This window comes from Dromaius novaehollandiae, chromosome 1 (genome assembly GCF_036370855.1).
Source record: "Dromaius novaehollandiae isolate bDroNov1 chromosome 1, bDroNov1.hap1, whole genome shotgun sequence".
Lineage (NCBI taxonomy): Eukaryota > Metazoa > Chordata > Aves > Casuariiformes > Dromaiidae > Dromaius > Dromaius novaehollandiae.
This window is the reverse complement of record NC_088098.1, coordinates 78,459,277-78,481,473: the sequence shown is the minus strand read 5'-3', so window position 1 is coordinate 78,481,473 and position 22,197 is coordinate 78,459,277. Positions and strand designations below refer to the sequence as shown.

The 22,197-nt window shown below is 37.1% G+C and overlaps 1 protein-coding gene across 1 annotated transcript in view; it reads right to left on the bottom strand.

The window, feature by feature from the left end:
* Positions 1-22,197, bottom strand: part of ANO2 (anoctamin 2) — a 193,153-nt gene that overhangs the window by 95,574 nt on the left and 75,382 nt on the right. The window contains exons 12-14 of the mRNA XM_064517556.1: positions 20,657-20,817; positions 16,314-16,396; positions 2,064-2,147 (exon numbers count right to left, since the gene is read on the bottom strand). Of these exons, the coding sequence (XP_064373626.1) occupies positions 2,064-2,147; positions 16,314-16,396; positions 20,657-20,817 (328 nt within the window). The remainder of the gene's footprint in view (positions 1-2,063; positions 2,148-16,313; positions 16,397-20,656; positions 20,818-22,197) is intronic.

Here is a 22,197-nt window from a genome sequence, read left to right as displayed (position 1 = left end):
ATAATTTAATAAACATTATGACTGATTCTCCTGAAATTCTGAAATACAAGCTCCTGTTAGAGAATTAAAACATCTGAAAGCATACGCCAGAAAAAGCCAATTGGATGGCTGCCATAATAAAAGCAACAACAGCTACATGCTAAGGGTACACCTGTGTATGTCATACTATATGTAGCATAACAGCCATTTTGTTAAAGCCTGTGAAATAAAGTCCTCAGTTAAACAAAAGTTACATCTGGTCCTACTTGTATCCATTTTATGAAGCTTGGAAAATACTAGAAGTTACTTGACTAGATCTTGTAAGTACCTGCACCCAGCTGACATTAGGAGATATTATGCACACATTGGAGAGGATGAAACACTGAGCTTATAAATTCTAAGACATGTGTGATGGTGATAACCTGAAAAGGTGTTACAGACTCTCTTGCTGCATGGAACATGGAAGGATTCATTTCGTTCATCTTGCAAGAGCAAATCTATATTGAATGACAACAGAAACAAGCAGAGAGACAGCGACGCTCTCAACATAATCTGAGGGTGACTAAAAATAAAATAAAACAAAACAAAACAAAACAAAATACAATGGAACTTAGCTGGATAGCAGCCAGTAGCATAGTAACGCTAAGGAATCTTTTCTTTTTCAGCGTTATTTTTCCATCCACATTGGCACAAAAAGTAAAATAGTATGCATTAAATGAAAAAAAGGTACTTCTCAACTTGATATCTGAAATGAGTTCTTCTCTTTCGTATAATGTCAGTTCTTTACATTGCTCCTCAGTTTCTGCCTACACTCTTAGCATTTTTTGTTGCTTTCTTTTACCAAAACTTCATTTTAAGTCTGTAACATTGTGAGTTCTCTGTGTCCAATTTAAGCAAGATAATCATCTCATTACAAAGTCTAATTTTTGTATCACGAATCGCTGACTTGTTTCCAAATTTCACTTATTTTTAAATAGAAAGACATGAACAGTAGCACCTCCTTTATTCATTTTATAGTCCTTGATCTCACACTTGGCATGCCTAGCAAACTGCTCCATGCCTAAGGAAAGACCTCGCCATACCACTGTATCAGTCACTGCTCATCCCGGGGCAGATCCAAAGCCTGAGAATCTTTTCATTCTCTTCAGTGGACATTGGATCAGGCCCATCCAGTCCTACTGAGATGACTGATTCACTGGCAACGTTTCACAGTCTTGGTGGTGATCCACAGGAGAAAGGGGGAGTTAGGTCCTTTCATATGCAGTAAGATCATACTTGCTGAGTCAAGCCTGAAGTCTGGACTATTCTCCAGTTCATATACTGACTCTCCTCAATGTCTCAACAAAATAAATTGTCTCCTTCAGCCTGGAAACCAGACATGCTTTTGGAATGGTTTGGCTTTGCCACCACATGAGACATGCAGGCAATAAGCAATGGTTAGCCAATCCTAATGAACAGAATTTACATGGATTTGCAAGTTCCTAGGAAATAGACATCAATTGACATTTTGCAAAAGAGGATTGGGAAAAAGTTCTTGGGCTAAGGTTTGAAATAGCTAGAGAAAGCCTAAGCACAACTCAAGCTAAAAATGATACATTGATTTATTTTTTCCATTTATAATGGAAATGCTATCACACCTGCACAACTGTACAACTGCAATGTGACTAGAGATGCCAGTCAGCCAATGTTATCTATGCAAATTAAATTACTAAAATAAAAGTTGTTTCCTTTATTATCCACAAAGTATGAAATTCTAGATCACTGTTATAAGAATTCCTGTGCTGATAATCTTTCCTTAATTAAACATTCATGACCCCACAGATTAGATCCTGAAGCACCTGTCTACTATATTTCTGTGCAAAATGCTTTACTTTGGAGTGTTAGCAAAGACCTCAAAGTCTTGCAATAGCCTACAATGCTGCATAATACCATACCCTTAGAAAGCAACCTACAAGACTGATCAAGAGGTAAACAGCATCAAAAAGTGTCTTTTGTAAACCTTCCAGCAGAGACAGACAAAAAGATAATCACAATGTAGCAAAACACAAATCAAATCATGGTGAAAACTGAAAGTCACATCTTACTTCATTTGTGTTTTCTGTTGTTGTGTTTTTAATTTTGAGTTTTTTCTGTAGTAGTTTGGTTTCATACTCAGGTCTGGGATGCTCCTGAAAATGGAAAGAAAAAGTAGGATTATGATTAAGAAAAAGGGAAAAAAAAAGTCTTGATCACTTACTCAATATCTATATGTGTAAATATGTGGTATTCACCACAAATAAAGCAGGACACAGATCATCATTAGTTGGTGAACCATAAAATGCAATAAAAACCACAGCAATTTGAAACCAGGGCACCTGCAGAACAATCAAATGTCTACTTAAATGAAAAAATCAGCAAACTTTTCTACCGTCTTTTTTGCATTTGTAGTAATAAAAAGGAACAAAGAACACGGCGAAGAGAGTTCTCCAGAAGGCTTCATACTGAAGGTGTTGATAACCTTTCAAAGGTTGCCTCCCAAATTGTGTTTTCATTTTCCAAATTAGAGCCCAAACTAACTATGGCAGCACAAATTTATTAGAATTTTAAAGACAGCACCTCATAAACAAGACAAATGCCATCAGTCACCTGATTCCTGACAAATTCTGAATTCCTTTGGAGCCTAGAATTCAGATCTGACACTTCCCACCAGAGGCCCATTTCTACAACATGCATTTCAGCATGGACCTTTGAGTAGTCTTTCATACCATGTGTCACAGGTTGTTAACCCTGACAAGAAGACTAATTCTGTGTATGCATCATATAAAGCAATACCAGCATTGCTTTGCAGATAACCACATCTGAATAGTCTCTAGCTGCTGTTTTTGTCTCATGACACACAAACTAGCTACAAAAGCCATCTCATTGCAGCTGAATGTTAAAAGGAAACTTTTGGCTTCTATGGCCATATAGGCCAAAGGTATACAGAATGAATTCAGAGATGCTGTGGCAAAAATGGTCATTGCTCAGAGCTTTTCAGAAATTCTATCACGACTATGATGACTGTATCATGACTAAAAAAATTTACATTACTCTATCCCCTTCTTCTCAGCATTAGAATACCCTAATCACATGCATTTCAGAGGTACAATATCACTGGTCATGCCATCCATCTTTATTACAATTAGAAAATTTCAGCAGTTACAAAATCTACTTGCTGACACTTTTTCATGCATTTGACAGTAATGAAGAGAATAAAAAATATGGGGTTTTTGTTCATTACTCCTCATGGGCAACAGAACAGGGTTTCACAAGACTGCATGGAGCTTCAGCAGCCTTCTTGGGGATATATATACAATGTATTTTCTGTTAACTATCTGCAACATCTTCACTGCACCAGACACCATCTTGAGCATTCTCTATTATACACTAATACATAGACGTAGTGAGACTTTCAATATATTGTTTATCTTGATCTCTTCTCAAGAGATTTTCCAAACACTTTATATGACTGACATAGGTTGAACAGGTATGAGAACACACTGTCATTTAAACAACTAAATTAACTTAAATTAACATTTCCACACCATTCCGAACTCTATAAACAAGTCATAGTTTTGTCTATCCTAATGGTAGTCCCACAGAAGATACTTGCATTCCACTGCTCCCAGGGAATCCAGGGCTAACGTGGCGGAAGGCTTGAAGGAACTCTTTTCTCTAAAGTTCAAGTACAGATCTGCCTCAGAGACTTTAGCATTATGACACTATAGTAAATAAATTTAAAGAAACCGCTTGCATGACAGTTTGTTTTACACGTCTAATCTCATGTACTATTCAAATCAATAAAATGTATTTTAGAAGACAGCAAGAAAGACTATTGATGTTTCTATGATGTTCAATAGATCTGTATTTGAAGACTGCAAGTGAAACTCTCTTTGCATCATAGAGCCCCTTTGAGTTAGTTAAGCCTCACATTAAAGTCAATTTCACAATAAGCTATAAAGTTCAGGAATCACTATGGCACTTCTTGGCGTAAGGGTCACTGTTATTACTTAGAAAGCACTAGGGTATACGTGGAACTCACAGAAATGATGAAGCATGGGTAATCAATGCCATTATTAAAGACAATTAATAGTAAAAACAATGGCCAGCAGGATGGGGAAGGCAAAGACAAATATACAAAATTAAGTGTTTAAATATGTTAATAATGCATGTGTCTTGATGTTTTATAAGTTTTTGCTAGCCTTTTGGTTTACGTTAATTTGTATCACATTTCCTTACTTAAGGTTCAGAGCTTGCATGGAAGAAACATCTTTAGACTTAAAGGGAGATAAGACAAAGGCATCAGGCAAGGAGGACTACATGTGAAAAGACAACATAACTAAAGCAGAGAAATTAAAAAGATGAAGCTACAAGAAACTGAGGAGATTTAACCACACGATAAGCAGCACCTGCAAAAATGACCTGGCTTTCTTTTCTTTTGTTTTCCTTTTTTTTTTCCTTTTCCTCACTTTCTGCTAAGCAAAGCACTCTCAGATATCAGAGGCAGCTGCAAAAGGCCAGAGCAACTTTGAAAGTTGGCTTGAAAGGAAATGGGGTGAGAAAATCAAAAGCCAAGCAAAACATGGTACTGTAAATTAAACTGACTGTTTTGTTATTATCAGTTTTGTTTTGTGTGCCCATTCTGTTCAAATTTGGTCAAGTTATGTTTAATTTTGCTAGTAGGATATTTCAGTGCCCTTTAATTTGCATTTCACACACCTACAATGGGTTGGTAAATTAGTTGATCTGTCTTTACAGAGTTTGTCAAGTCATCTTATTCTTAATTGAATAGCCCACAGTGCCTCCTGGAATGTGTGTGTCTATGTCTTCTTTTTACAAGTACATAACATGAAACAATTCTTTAAAATACAGATTTAGAGATACTTGATTCTGGTTCTGATCATATATACATGGATACAAAGGAACAATCCCACTCTCTGTTGTAAAAAGAGTGTGATTAAGAATCAAGTTCATTGTCTGAAAATGGGAAGAGTTCAACAGTTAAGACAATAAGCTAGAAATAGCTGTGATGACTTGAAGAAGGCCAAATGTCCATGTAGGGATAAGTATGAATCCCACGATGCTGGAAGCATGCCAGTACAGCTGCCAGACACTTATTGAAAACCATGTGAGCCAAGGTACTTTGAGGCCAAATGAGTGCTCAGAGTAGAAAATGATAATTCCCATCCTGAAAACAAAGAGCCAAATCCTAGAATTTTTACTCAGACAAAACTCATAGTGATGTCAGGAAGAATTTTGCCTGAGAATGGGCTCCAGGCCTCAAACATACAGCACTACACATTCCAAATTAAGCGTGCGTAGGTAAAGATCCAGTTAGATAACAAAATATAGGAGAAATGATGTCTCCTTAATGTCTCTTTGGTTTAGGAAAAAAATGATCATAGAATTTTACAAAGCATGCACAACACACACATCTGGTTGCTGAGAGAAAAAAGAACCTCAGAAACCATCCCAGATTAAGAGAGCAGAGACATCACCAAGAAAATAAGTCAAACCACTGCTTCTTTTTACATCTTAAAGAAAGTCAAAGAAACACTGAGAAATCACTGAACAGCCTCACCCTAACGTGCTGAACACAAGCAGAGCAGCAAAGCAATGAACACCTATAAGAAAGGTTTCCACAAATGGGGACTACAAGGACCCAGCTGCTACCCCAAGTCAAGATGGAAACTTACAATGAACAGGACAGCAAGCCCAGCTGTTCTCCATTGCAAAAGGTATAATAATTACAAACCAAGGGTAAGCCTTAAATACCTCTCTTTCATATAATGAATTATGATACTGTGGGGGAAAAAAAGTCTAAGGAAGAGATTGTCATTTACACAAGAACATCTTCAAAACTGTCCTAGCAAGAGAATGCTCATGCAAGTAAAAGTCATTTTATATCCCAGTATGCATGAAGAAATCACTGGGAGAGGGGTACAGTCTTTTTAGTCCACATCACTAGTCCAATCAGATTTTACTTACAAAAAATTAAAAATAAAAGTTTGAATAAGTCATCCAACATGGTTGAGTTTAGGGGTGTCAAAAGACAAAAGCCACTGTGCAAGCACATAGGAACTCAACTATCAAAGATATTCTAAAGCAAACACAAAATTGAAGTAGTCAAAACAAACCAAAGAACCCATTAGATATATTATGGAAATGTATCTGCCATACCTGTATACATGTAGGTCAATATCTCTACATAATCCCTTTGTTTGCTCCCATTGAACAACAGCAGTAGAGCTTTGAGGAATCACTTGCAAGACTAAATTTTGAAATGTGGCTTCAAAATTTAAGTGCCCTCAAGGTAAGAACCAAACAACCAAATGCTGCCATTGCAATGTCAATATATCACATTCTGTAGGCAACTATAGCAGAATAGAGTGTCATTTATTTTAATAATATATTTATATTTATATTTATATATTTAAATATATAATAATTTATTTAATAGTCCTACATTGATCACTGGAATTTTAAGAGTGAAGCCACACATCCCTCGAACTATGGTATTGAAAATTTTGCTTAAAATTATTTATTCTACTACATGAGAATTTACTACTGAAACAAATAAGCTGAAAAATGTATATAGGGTCCTGGGCAACTTGCTTTAGGTGACCCTGCTTGAGCAGGGGGGTTGGACTAGGTGATCTCCAGAGGTCCCTTCCAACCTCAACCATTCTGTGATTCTCTGAAAAATGTAATGAAGAAACCCAGCTGTAAAGCTGGGTGATAACCCATTAAAATGTGGCAGCTTTTATCTTACCTTATTGCTCTAACCTTGACGAAATATTACCTGGATTCCTCAGTATTTAAAATATCTGTGTATATCACTGCTACCCTTACTGTTCTTTACTTGTCTACACTAGTACCAAGTAGTTACAGTCGTGACCTAGGAACCTATTGCTTTAGCCACTGTACAAGCATAGAACCTCTCCTCCAAAGAGCTTGTGTAATACCCTGAAATGTTGATTGATTTTTCTTGCCTTTGGGTCACTATTTTCTTCTGCTGTCAGATAATGTATAACAGTGAGAACACTTCGCTGTAGAGGTACTCTTCAGGGGAGCGTGTTTATGAAAATTTATTCTCTGTCAATATTAAGATTGAGAGCACTTTGGATATATTACAGATTTGCAGCTCTTGCAAAGAGCAATACAATAAGCACTGAAAATGCTTTAAAATAGATTTAAAATAGCTGTTTGCTAAATCATATCAGTATGATCTCAAGATTAAATATCCTATGAATTAGGAAGGTTAGAAAGCAATATGTTATCCTATTAAAAAGGCATCATTTTTCAGTTCACTCCAACTAGAACAAATTTTTCTTCTAAGCAAGATCAAGATTCACACTGGGATTTGAATTTGACATTGGTCCAAGGCTAAGTATGGCACATCGTCTACCCCAGTGACCCCCAAAAATTTAGGGAAGAGGTTAAAAGAGAAGGTCACTGATATGTAAATGAAGAAAATATTTTGTAGATTCATCTTGTTACAGCTCAACAGAGGTCATAGCTTTTATATTCATACTGGAATGGGCAGAGCATGCAAGCAGCTGTCAGGACTGAATGCTAAATAAAATAATATCAATCCCATGGACAGAACTACTGCAAATGTCATCAATTTCTTTGTCTTGACCTTACCTTATATTCACTTCTCTATCTCTGGTAAGAATAGTTCTAGCATTCCAGACCTCTAAATCTCTATCAGGTACATATCATTTTAATAAGAATGCCTCATAAGTAGCCCAGTTTTCTGCCACACATGAAACTTCATTCCAGATAATATCAAACTGGATTTTTGTTTATGAGACATTATTTTCTCAACAGTGGCCACTTATGATATTTCTGAAATTTTCATTTCTCTTTAGTTCTCCTCCTTCTAGCCTCCACACAGCTGGACCCTCTGACTTCGAGGTAACCTGACCTACTAGGTAGAAACACTTTCTAAAAGTGTTTTAAGGAACACTTTCTAAAACATTTTAAACCACACACATCAAACCCATGCTAACAAAACTTATATTAATGTCCCGCATTAATGGATTCTAACGGGTGTATAGTCTGACCAACCAAAGTATTTCCAAACCTTTGTGAACTTTTCAAGTTGAACCATGATCCAGATTAGAAACTTGGCTCCTATCTAATATAGAGATACTATATCTGAACTAAAAATCTATCTTTGCCCAAAAATATTTGTTCAGTCTTTATTGAGTTTTTTCAGCTATACCTGTGCATCTTCTGATCATTTCCCCTAAATGCCCAATAACTGGATTTACAACCAGAAATGTTCATGAAACAACTTATTTGAAGCAAACATGAATCTTGAATTTGTAGTCAAAAGCTTTTATACTTTAGGCTTAAGTTTAATAGTTTGCAGCAGCATAAGCCAATCTAAGTCTGGGCTCCCATGCCCTCAAGGCTCAGTTTCATCTTATGCTAGCCCCACATTTCTATTCCTTTCCTTGCATCGACACCAGTGCACATGCAGCTGTATGGTAAGACATTTCAAGAAGACGACCAAGCTAAAAACTGACCCTTTTTACTCCCAAGGCTAGTTTTCAGTTGCATCAGTTGTCTGAACTGTTCACCACTCAGCTGTATGATGACTGGCATGAGCTTAAGAGGAGGAACAAGAACACCTGGCTGAGGCAGCACTATGGTAGTGCAGAGTTAGATTGGCTCAAATCGCTATGTAACTTCAACCTATACATGAAGTTGCATGATACTGATGAGCTGATTTAATGGCTCACAGTTGCTAAAACAGGGAGATCTTAACCCACACATTTTCCCTACCCCTGCCTATGTCACAAAATTACTTTCTTTCTCTTCCCCTGGGTCTAGCCCTCATTAGACTCCTTTGAAAACATATCCAATTAATTGGCCTCCTTGACTACAAACACTATCCATTTTTATTGCTGGAATTACTTTTCTACAGCTATAGTTAGTAGTTCAGGTCATGGTTCAGACACCAGAACTGGTAATATGAAAGTAAGGATGGGATCTCTTCCTGCTGGTAGCAATGAGCTCTTGAGCCATCTTACGCAGCTTCACCCCAAGAGGTAACTTCAGAGAATGTCAGAAAATAACATACAGATAATTAAAAAGCAGGTTCTTAATTTGCTTAATTTAAGTAAATAAATCCATAGCTAGTCACCTCAGCAAATATCTTATGAATTGCAGAAAAGAGAGAAACACATCCCATTGAAGTCAAAGGAAGGTACTTGATTTTCACCTAGAAACCAGGCTACATTTTCCATGTGCCTGAATTTACATTTTTGATGCATTTTTTTTCTTAGACCTAAGAAGGCTGGTAACCCAGCTTCTATGTAAGATCAAATGGAATTTGGATGTCTAAGTCTTGTACACCTTAGAAAATCTCTGCTTGAGGTGCCTACCTTAATGCACTCATATATGAAAATGCTGTGACAGGCATACAACCATAGATATTCAGAGTTTGGTGCATGCAGAATCCTTCACAGACAAGCTACAGATCAGAAGTTTTTTCACACAATCAAATCTACACAGGAAAAGGGCGATACATTTCTATACTGCCTAGAAAAAAAATTAATCTTGCAGCAGAAGTAGCAGAGTAGGATAGAAGCAGGAAGATGAGATCTTAGAAGAATCAATGATGTTTTATTGGTTTACAAGATCCAGAAGTAGATAAAGTGCTTATGTTTCCCAAATGTTAGAATTATCTCTGTAGCTCTGACCTAGAAAGGTGTCGATGAATCTAGAACGAAAGATGTACACACTCTTGGCCAGTAATGAATAAAGTGAGTCATCTGAAATAAGTGGTCATTTGACACATATCAATAAAACCTTATCTCACAGTACATCATCATATATTTAGTATGTGTGGTGTGAAAGAGTTTTTACCGTCATGAGTTTGCAATGACCTTGCCCTACTCACAAATGATTGTGTGCACTTGAAAAAGGAAGGTATACTTACGCTTTATATATTGTATGGCTGCCGAAAAAAACAAAGAGCCTAAACTAAAGCAAAACTAGAGAATAACAAACAATTCTTACTGCAGAAATGTTATGTTCCTAAACTCTGAACTCATTTTAAACATATAAAAAACTGACAATTTTGGCTGCCATTAAACAATATCACAAAGTATTATTCTTAAATTCTAAAAGCCTCTCCCAAGTTCAAAAGTACTTTTAGAAATAATTTCCACTACTTTTATTGCTTTGTGCAGATTGAGAGGCATTTTGGAACAGCATTAGCAATAGTGTAAGGAAGAGATACTTCTCTTTCAATCCTGTTTTAATCTGAATTGATGTTCCTAAGTCAATGGAAAAATTATAGACTAAATAATATTCTAGCAATAAAATACTTTAGAAAAGAATAAATGACTTTTAGGCCCCTTTAATCTAGCTCATGAAAAGGGTTTCTTAACACATTTCCATTTGATTAACACATGGAAACTGGATTAAAAATGTCAGCTTCCATTCATACACCACAATTAGAATAAACCTAAAATGCATTTTAAATTGAAAGAAAAAAACTAATTTCTTGAAAAAGCCTTTCCCAACACAAAAGAATATACAACAATGTCTTGCTGGGTTCCTGAAGCGACCACCTGAACCAACCTTGAATCTCCTAGTTAACACAAACAGCAGGTTAATCTTGGCTGCACACAGCATTGCCCATTTATCTTAGATGGAACCAACTCAAGGCCTCTTTACACTGGAAAAAAATGATCTTGGTAAGTGCAGCAGAAGAGGACAGAGGGGTAGAAAAATGAGGCTGAGAAAGACCAACGGTCTCCAGGGATCCTTGCATGAGGAGGAGCTAGGAGTATCCTCGTATTGTGTCTGCAGGGAACCTGAACAGGGCAGACAGGACTTGTGAAGCTCTAAGAGGTGAGAAGGTCCCTCTCTGCCTCCTCAGACCCATCTCCATTAGAACATGCACTGCCTTGCAGTACAAGATCCCCTGCCCACATCTCATATCCTTCTTCCACACACCAACCTACCTTCAACAGTAGCCCATTCTGCAAGAAGCACATCACTGACAAACCCTACTTACCAACCTGGATCTCCTGTGTCCCTGGGAAGGAGGAGAGGAAGACAGAAAAGGCCTAGAAATGGTCCCTGTTCCTGAGGGGGAGGGCAGTGCCGGGTAAGGTACATGTTGTAGTAGGCCAAGACAGAGAACCATTGGAAAGCAAGACTTTCCTCCCTGTCACCCCTTTCCTCCAGCTACTGTTTCTCACCCTCCATGTCATGACTTTGCCCTGGTCAACAACAGCCACAGTGGAGGGTTGTGCTGCACAAGCTGGAAGAGCCCATTCCAGCTCTTTCTCCAGAGGGTCCCACCCTAAACAACTGCCCACTTTGCTTGCACCTCCAGGCATTTCTGCTCTTATATAAGGGCATATCAGGAGATGGCAGTGAGAAAGAACTCATGCCATCTCCAGTAAATCAGCCCTTAAGTGGCCTATAGTAACATCCTGAGGAATCAAGACTACCTAGAAGGAAGCAAGCAGTTTTGACAGTTTCTTTGGCAGAAGAGGAATAAAAGAGGAAAAAGAACTAGTTAGAAGCCCCAGCATATTGTGTGTGACATTTCTGTGAATCAACAGTCTTGGTATGAAAAAAATCTAACCATAGATCTTTACTGACTTCTTTGCAAGCAAAGGAGTTATCATCTGCCTTGTTTCTTCTAGTTTACAAATTAAAATATGTCTAAAGTGTGCCTTCACATATAATTTTGTAATGGAACAACAGCTGGTACTAAACAGTTTTCCCCCAAGGCCTGAGGAATAACATACTTTTTTTCAACCTTCCTTCTCTAACTATTCTAACAAAAATCTCGTCTCAAATATCCGAAACATAACATTATTAAATCTAATGTTGAAGAGACTTGTCCATAAGATCTGAGTTAGCACCATAAGGGCTACTAGAGCCATGTCAGGCTCATTAAATAATCAGTGTTAAACGGTATTCAATGAAGGTGACAGAAAATTCACTGGGAGGAGTGATGAACCTTGAGAAAGGTAATAAAATAATACAAAGAAATTGAAAAAATTGGAATCATTGGTCCAACAGGAAAGTCAGAATAGGCATGGGAAAAAATGTGAAATAATACACCTTGGGAAAATAACCCAAAACATAGATCTCATTGGTTCAAAAAATGTGAGAAGTAGTGAGGATGAAAGGAGAGATTTGAGACAATACAAAATGTTGTAGTTACACATTCCTCCTTTACCATCGTTGTCCATTTGTCCCAAGAGGCCTATGCTTTGAGTAAACAGCTATTTTATTAGAGTCTGTTATTCTCTTCTGCATGCTTTTAAGTAAACAGAAGTGCCTTATACTGTGTGTTTTAGTAGCCACTATGAGACTTCAGAAAAGAAGCCTGTCTCTATAATTGGCAAGGTGAAAAATAAGCTGAAGCCATCAAACGAATCAGATTATAAAAAATTATGGGATAAAAAGTTATCGAAGAGCAAAAGGAAGAAAGAGACTTTGGGAATTAATATTTGCAAATAAAGAGCTAGCATTATTCAAAGCATGGGATTTTAACTTGGAATTGTAACTTACCAAATATATTTCTAACAGAGAGCCATGTTAAGTTCCTCCTTGTACTGAAACAGTTTTACTGTTTGAAATAATGAGATCTCTACTCACAGCTTTTCATTTGTTGAGGATTTTGCTGTCTGCCCAATTATTATTCCAAACTCTGGTCCAGATACTAGGATTTCATCTTTTAAAATTGTGTTTCCAATCCAGTTTTATATAGGACTGTTGATAAAATGAGGTAGAATCTCTTCCACCCAGAAAACCCAAGGCAGGAAAATACCAGGTCCTAGAAATTTAACTATAAGCACATTTCCAAAGATTCATGAGAGGTCAATAGTTTCTATTCTCCACATTGTTAATGAGAGACCCTAAATATTTCTTTACCAGTCCTCTTACAGATAGAAGAATAGGATGTGGATTCTCCCATCATTTCCCTTGCTTTATTGATGTCTATATCCTCTACGACTCAAACTGAAAAAACAATCAAATGTACAACATGTTTGATTGGGTTACATCAACACACATCTGTGGAAGAACATGTTGAGTGCTTATTCATGATATTTCCAAGGTTTTGTCTGTTTTCATGGTTCTAGCCTGTTCTTGTTACTTTTCTGTCTTCTTCTCCCTTAGTTATCAGTTGTTCAATTGCTTTTCAAGCCACTTCTCCATTTTACAGTCTAGTACCCCATGCTACCTATTATTTCTGCAGATTTTGGATGTACAAACAATGCAAATCCTCTAAGCCTGTACAGCTGCCAGCTGCAAATATGCATCCAAGCCTTAGGGAGTGTGCTTTCTCAGACTGCAGTTGCCAAGATATTTACAAATAAATGGACTAAATTAATCTCTCATGTGACTCTTTTGAAGTAAAAGATTTTTCCCAGTGTGTTTAAAGAAAGTAACTTTATTGAAAATTTCATATTCAAGAGTCCACAAATATGACACTGAAGACATTCACTTCAATATAACTATCACAATGCATTTCTCAGTTCTTCAGCTTTTATAGTTGTTTTCCTCCCTGTTTTGGTTCCATAATTTCACTTTCTAAAAAGATTGATAATAATAACTTACTTAACCTCACCTGGTCTTAAAGCTGTTAAAACTCCTGAAATTCTCCTTCTCTCTTTCCTTCTTCGTCTCCTCAGTGATCCTGTGTGTGCCATCACTACTTCCCTCTGGACTAACCTGATCAGACACAATTTTCCTTTTTACAATATCATTTTTAGCAGTTGTAAAGGCTTCACCAACTGAAGTGATTACCACACTGATAAAACACAGTACCGATATCTGTCTTATGGCTAGATTTATCATCATCTTTATGAGCAAAATCTGATCTAACTTTTGGATTTTTGATGAAGTGCCAAGAGCTGACAAAAGATGATGTTCTGCACAGCTTTTTTTCTTTAATAAGATGTCACCTGCAATTGTACATCCAGTTTGACCATTACTTTTCAAGTTAGAGCTGGTAGGTATTTATAGGTATTTAGAAAATATGATTTAGGAGGAAAGATTGAAAGAGCAGGGGCCAGTTCATCTAGAAAGGATATGATATTATGTCGAATTTTTCTGAAAAAAGGACAGGAGTAATCTCCTTATCTATGAAGGAAAGAATAAGAAAAAATGAATATTTGCAAGGAGCTTTAAGTTAGACACTAGGAGAAGCTTATTAGCTGATAGATAAGTATTAGCATAGCTTGCCCAGGGAGGAAGTGAAATTTCCATTGGTACATTTCTTTTAGAACAAATTAGACAAACATCTTTTCATAATGACTTGAGTAGAATTGATCCTACCATGCACAAGGGATGGCTTCTCAAGGTCCCTTCCAGCCTTATTTTTATGATTCTATTTTCCTAACTCTTCAGCTTGTGCTGAGATGTGTCTGGCACTCTTTCACTTGTCATAAACATGGGATTCTTGCTGATCCTACAGTTCCTGTTCACAAACCTTTAGAATTTCAGAGTTCTTCATCAGAATACTTCACAAATCTATAGATCCTTTCACAGCATTTTGAAAATACTGAGTTAAACCATAGGAATTTATACTGCAAGTGATGAACTTAGAATTCAGTTAAATCTGCTGAGTTCATCACATAGACTTCAGAGCCAAGAACAAAGTTTGTTCTCCTACCTCCCAATTAGCATTGTATGCAGTACAAAATTGCTGTTCTCTCAGGTAGAAGTATGCCATTTCATGTAGGACAATGATGCATTCAGTATGTATCACAACTTACAAACTCACAATACTAGGATATACCATAAGTATCATCTAGTTGCTCTCTAACAGACAGGAGTGCAAAAAAATAGGTAAGGCTGTCTTTAAGTTAACTCTTCAGGGAAGGAATACTTGGGAGATCTTCTTGCTCTAGAGACAGCACTATAGGTTTCATTTCGGAATAGTGATGGAGGAAGAGGAATACTGGGGTCTGCTGTCTGTACTTGGTGTTGTTTTTACACTTTATCTAATGATTCTTATCTAAGGAACAGGAAAGTGGAATGGCATCATCATCATCATGCTACAGCATGAGGTTCATGCCTTCAGCGTACGGAAGTACGCTGAAGTTTCTGGCTTAATTTGTGCTCAACATCCTGTTTGAGCTGAATGCAAGTAGCAGGGATGGAGAGTTGCCCTGTTCTAGCCTTGTATACAGTCTGGACTTTAAGGAACAATGCTGGGATGGGAGGAAATGGATTCAAATCCTCTCTGACCAAAGCAGGCCTAACGCTCAAATCACCTTCCAGGAACCTGATCACACTTTATTAAGCCAATGAAGAGAACAGGCACACTGAATTATTCTTCATAGGTACTCAGCTCACCATTAAGTACAAAAGGGAGTCTAATTGCTGCAGTTCTGAATTATTCTGAATTTTGAGCATCGTAATGCTGAATATGACCCTGTTCTGGAGCCATGTTGGTATCTATTGCTAGGAGATCAGTAATGGAAGCTCCAGAGTCTACCTGTTCTTAGTGGGATATTTAAGGTTAATATCTGCAGTCTTTTTAGTCAGAGGTAGAAATTAATCCTCTGGTGAGAATCAGTAGCTAAAGCAGACCACAGGCTATGGCATGTGAAGCAATGTCTGAGAGCAGGACTAGAAACAGATATAGGGACACTGTAAATGCTAACAACAAACATCTCTTGCTTTTCAGTCAAGTCAGGTACAGCTAGAAGCCCCATGGGCTGACTGTGAGGTGCTTAAAAAATATACTCAACCCCATTCTTTATCTGTTAACAATAGACAAGGTTCCCCAATCCCAAATTAAGTAGAAAGCTCAGCTGTCAGCCACTGATGAAACAGCTCTGCAGCTCAGTACCTGGAGCCCAAGATATTGTAACTATGGCATCAGGGATGCTGCACAGACCTGGAGGCAGATACTATTTATGTTATCTTGGATATGTTACAGTCATCTTCATAGAGCATTTCTGTTACACATAATGGAACAGTATCTATATGAGAAGGTAAGTATTTAACATCATTCTGCTGTTGCACTCTAGCAATACAATGGTATGTGGACATTAAAGAATAGTCTGCTGTTTATCTTTTAGTCTTGTTCAATATTAATTATTAAAAATAAAGTTGAGTCCTGCCCAATACTATATATGTGACAAACTGCTTGAGTACATTGGTACTCGAAAATATATCAGCTATAGTCATTTAGTAAAATATAGCTATGAATTGCATTGAACTGGAGAGTGCTCGTGAGAAATCTAATTACCAGTGCTTATCTTCAGATTTAGAATAATTTATACAATGAAATAGCACAGGGAAAGGAAACTTACTTCTTCTTCCTCCAAGCCAGTTAGATCCCAGAAGTAATTCAATCTCATTTGCAAACGCTTCCATTGTTCAAGGAACATGGTAGCTTAAAGACAAATAAAACAGTTTTGAAAATGTAAATACAATGCACTATTGTGAATGCTTGTATTACTCATAAGCCCCATGAATCCCATCACACCAGGCCCTTTATAAATAAATATTAAGAAACAGCCCCAGACCCAGTTCTCAATAAAGAACACAGGCACATCATGGAAACAACAATTACTGTCTTTTTACAAATAGAGTACAGAAAGAGACAACATGGATTGCTCAAAGACACTGGAAGGTTTTTGTCAGACACTGGAAATGAACCCAGATCTGCTGATATCCACCCCAATAACATCTTTTCTCTTAGTATACCATAAGTCATTCTATAATTCATGAGTACTAAGCATGTAGTGAAAGAAAACCCAGATCTAAATATTCATCCAATACATTTGAATTAGTGAAACAGATTTGTCTGTTTGGAAATTAATAGGCATTTCTAATCAGTCAGAAACATGAAGAGGGTAGGTGTAGCCTGCTACTGAAATAAACAGTTGATACCTATATCAATTATCATGTAAACTATGACCCTGAGCAATATGTAAAAAATACTATTATTCTGAAATATAGTGGTAGAGTTGAATGTTTTTGTCCTGCATAGGCACAGTTATTTTGTCCTAAGGGGACAAGCAGGGAAGGCCAGCAGTTCAGTCTCCCACTTTTCCTTTTTCATTAATGTGAAGAAACAGATGTTGTACTGTTGTCTCATATTTACAGTCTCCCGACCTTCCTCCCATAATTGCTGTTTCCTCTACATAGCCCTTTGCTTAGTTGCTCTTGATTTATGGACACCTATTAGAAATAGCACTTCTTACTCACGACTTGTGGACATCTATTTTCAGAAAACTATACTGTATATATATTATATATATAAATTCTACATATACATACACATGCCAATAAAAAGCTATACAAATAAAAGCTATAGAGATAAAGAAAAATAACTGTGGGCATTATTATCCATTTTCTTATGCTTCATTTCACCTTTTCAGTTGGTGCAAAAAGGACTGTAAAAAGGTTGTCAGATCACAGCAGTATTTATGTCACTTTGAACATCTTGTAGATAGTGTTACAAGACACAGAATAGTGCAAAATCAGATCCAGCTTTCTTTAACTTTATCTACATTTGGTGTGAGCTATAACACTGGGAAAAGATACAGTACTAGTAAAATAACCTGACCCTCACAAGGCAGAATCTATTCACAGCCACCTGAGAGCAAATATTTTCTGCACAGATATCTTCCCATAACTATATGAAAAATTTAGCAAAGGACTGCTCTGAAAGAACCATAATGTAAGAAATAAATGTCATTTATACACAGGACTGGCAGTACAGTGCAAGTAAATCCAGACATTCAGCAATTAAGTTGCTATCTCTGTTCCCTCCTTACAGAAGAGAGGACATATAAAAGCTACATTTAATATGTTTTAGAAACTTAAAAGGCTTTTAGATATCCTAAATATAAACACATTTGGCTATTTTATAGGTTGTTATTATCATTCCATCTTTTTCTATTTTTCAAAAAATCAGTTCCACATTTGCCTCTGTAAGAATCTAGTATCAAAAACAATAACATTTATCATAATTCCCTTTAATTTATTTGGCTAGATACATAACCAGTGCTACAGTGAAGTAGCTGTTGTGAAATCAGCAGGTTCACGTCATTATATTCAACTATCCTTATAAACACATCTGACAGCTGAAATTCAACATACCAGAACATCAGCGACAAGAAGCACAGTCAGCCAGGCATGACTTTGCATTTTGTGAATACACTCATTGGTAAATGGCATTGCTGGGATCACAAAGACGCATAATAAGGCATCGAGATCACATCATAAAAGCATGAGTCCTTTCAAGATATTAACCATAGTGAGTCATCTGCCTTTCACAGAAAGGGAGAAGGCAAGCAAGATGAATGAATTCTTCTGCCCAACTCCATCATGAAATGAAGCCATCTTAAATTACCATACTGTTTACTCTTTTAAGTAATCTGTAAGTAATAAGACATGCCACATCACTGTGCTATACCCTACAAAAAAGTATTCAGGCAACACTTACTCAAGAGACTATAAGGCAAGCCAGCTAGGTGTGTGAATGACATCTGTCACTCAACAGAATGAGTTGTAGGCATAATCGGTACAGTCTCCCCATAATAAGGCAGCAAAATATGGTGTAATGTAATACCAAATATGCAAGCTGGACAGAGTTAGTATAGGATACTGTTCCACTTCGTTTGTGCTTTGCATATGGTGGGTGTATTTTATTGCACTGACAAGCTCAGTTATCAGGGTCCCAAGCACAGACTTTTCAAATCTGTGGGAGACTTTTTTTTTTTAATGGACTACAGCTCCGAAACAATTTTAGTACTCTCAAACATCTTTTTTTAAAAAACAGTGTGCATAGAACTTTATGTTCTTTCTATTCCCCTAAAGACTCTACTATTTTATCTCAGTGCAGGGTTATGCCAACATTTTGCTTTCCACATCACATTGCTGATGCTAAACTATAATTGCTTTGGATGAAGCTGCATGGAAATGATCACTTGCACAGATGCAAGTTTACAATACAAATTCTCTGTCAGGAAAATAGTATTTTCCTATGCAAGTGTAAATGAAATGTCATTAAAAAAATTGTAAACAGCTGTCATAAATTACTACACAGTGGATTTTAATGATCAGTGAGGGACAAAGGACTTCCTATAAGTAGTCTAAGGACTTAAATTTGAAACTTGGCCCTTCTAGCCCATCTTACAGAAGATTGCTGCTCTTAGCAGCAGGTAAGAATTTCAGTGAAATAAGTGACAAATAACACTGCTTTGTACCAAAGTGGTAAGACTAACACCTTTCTCTTCTTTATTTTTTTTTCTAGCATAGTGCCATCCCCCTTTGGCAAAGGCAGACCATACTTATGCATTCTGCACCAGGGTGCCAAGCAAGCACCCTCAGTATTTCAAACACACGCATTGTCCAAATAATACGCTGAAACTCTGGCAAGGCAGTCTATGGCATGCTTCATGGCAGCAGGTAATCTGTGACATCTTATCTGCCAGTCTGCCCTACAGCTGGCAGCAACCTGAGGCAGGAGAACAAGTCATTGTGAGAGTCTGCAAATTCATAATCTTTTGCCATTTCCCTCAGTCACAGTGATTACATATTCTCTAACTTCTGCTGAATGATTTCCAGGAACTGGCAAATAAAAGCTTCTTACTTCCTTAATGTCTTCTGTGCATAAGTTCCTAACAAACCCTATGCTATCCAAACCCAACATCAAGCTACCAATCAGTCATTTCTAAAACTAATGGTGGAATTTAAATAGAGTTACAGAGTAGAACACACTGACTGCTGGGGGATGGCTGTACTGTGATAATATATCTGCTCAAATTCTCACATTACGAATTAAGATTTCCTTGTGTGAACAATGAATAGGGAAATTAAATTCTTTCTAACGTAGCAATCTTTAGAGGCTCTTTTCATGGGTTATTCACATCTTTAACTTTCACAATAAACCAGATCTGCCGTGAGTGAGGGCATAACACCAGCAAGAAGACGTGCAAGCACAGTACACAGTGTTCAGGGCAGAGGTGAGGCCAAGAACAATTCAAAAATACTACAGTGCATTCATTTGTGTTTATGAAGAGTTTTGAGATCCTCAGTGAAGCAAGACATTTTTACTGTTAAGGAAAACCAATCTCATCTACATGGAATACATTAGAACACATTATAATTAAAACAGTAATAGCCTCCTTGTACTTGGAATCCCATTTTGTTAAAATTATATGACTAAGTTGTCCCACATGGAAGTGCACCCTGTGCTTAAATGAAACCCTCTCAGCTGTCTGCACCATATGAAGCCCCAAGTACATTCCTGCCCCAAATGCAGAAGGTGTTACAGGGACTTACCCTATCTATAGAAAATGAAGGAAAACATGAAGATTAGAAATTACATTAAACAAGTCAGTAGAGGGAGAAAGGACACATTTTTCTTCCCTGATCAATCCAGATCCTCTCCATTTGTCCCAAGGCTTGCTACTGACAAAGGAAAGCTTTGTAACATTGCTTTTTCCTGTCTCAGCACAGACAGCCCCTTACTTGCCCTCTGAGGCTTGGCAACTTTGTAAACCCATATGTAGTACATTCAATGTAATAACACTTTATTATATGGAAGGCTACCACATTCTACTGCTGTGCATCGCTGTTTTCATCTCTGTCAAGAGTCCAAAGATCAAGCGACACAGTTAACATGCAAAGCAAAACTCACCCCAGAGAGCCATAAAGATGGAGAAGAAGACAGTCGCAGGGTTGTCAAATAAGTGGCTGGCCCGAGCTGTAGCACACGCAGAGCTGAGGTTCCAGTAGTCACAAAGCTTGTCACACAGAGGGCACATGGTGAAGGCATTATGTTGGTCACACATTTCTTTGCTGTAAATGGCAAGCGCATGAGTTCTTAAGGAATTATGACGCAGGAAAGGTGGGTGAGCTGAAGTAATATCAAGCAGCACCTCATAACTACTACAAGCTGTTTTGTAATGTGTGTGGCTTGTGGTTGCGGAGACCTGAATCCCATGACATGTATCTCTTCAAGGGCTATGTTGCCAAGTTCTGGACTATTAAAGTACCTACGGGCACCTTACCAACAGAAAAAACAATGCTATATAGCAAACAAATCTAATCCCTATGCTGTATTATAGAAGAGTGAATCGCTAAGGATTGAGGTTAATGACACTGAAAGAAAATAATTAAAACACAATCAAACTGCAATTTGACATGTCTACACTCAGTTACATGGTTTGATACAGATCAGATATAAATGCATGAAAAAGAATTCTGAAGCGGCTATAAAGGAAATTCTGTGGGATAAAATATGGCTTGCCCTTGACAAAACACACATTTCTTAATATGATGGCACAAAAATCCATGTCAAACACCATGCTATTTTGTGTATCAGGACTGGTCATTATCATGTTGAATGTTTGTCTTTCTGTATGTTCTGCATAACACCTTACAAAGCTGAAAATCAGCACCTAGACATGTTGGTTATGCTACATCACAGACAGAACAAATCTGCAAAACCACTTGCAGGATATGTTGGATTTTTGGTATAAACTGGCATGCATACACTGAAGTTACAAGACTTCACCAGCCAAGAATGTTATTCTTAGCAAGGATATTGTATTTCACATGATTTGCTTTGAGATTTGCCTCTACTCTGCATTTCATTTTTCAGAGTATTTGTATAGTCAATGGGTGTTTTCCCAAAATAGGTCTTTTACACAAATTCTTGTCTGCACTACCTTGTGCCATAAGGTTTTGTCTAAGTTCCTCAGATGGGAGCAGTTATTTTAGGCACTCAAACTGATATGGTTTAAAGGTATTCAAATGCTGTGTGCACAGTGATTTCAGAAAATTAAACCCCTTTACATTTCAAGAATCTTGAGTTTGCCTTTCTGCCACTGCTGTTTGAGGATATTGATACTCTTCTAACTAACTGCCTCCTTATCTTTCTAGTAGAGAGTTCTAACCCAATTTTCAAAAAAAAAAAAAAAAAAAAGAAAGAAAGAAAAAAAAAAAGCAGTAAACCTTGTAAAGACTAAAAAGCTTTCAATTATGGCTCATATATTCAGATGCTAAGTTGTATTTCCGCTCTTCCAGTTTACAGTATTTGTTCAGCTGTCCTCTGGAAAACATAGCAGATAAGTGACTTTCTTACAGATTTTTTAAAAATTTCTTTAAATTTGTTATTTTAATTCCTCTTCTTATTTGCTATGCATTTACTCAGTCTATCAAAATTTTTTAAAATTG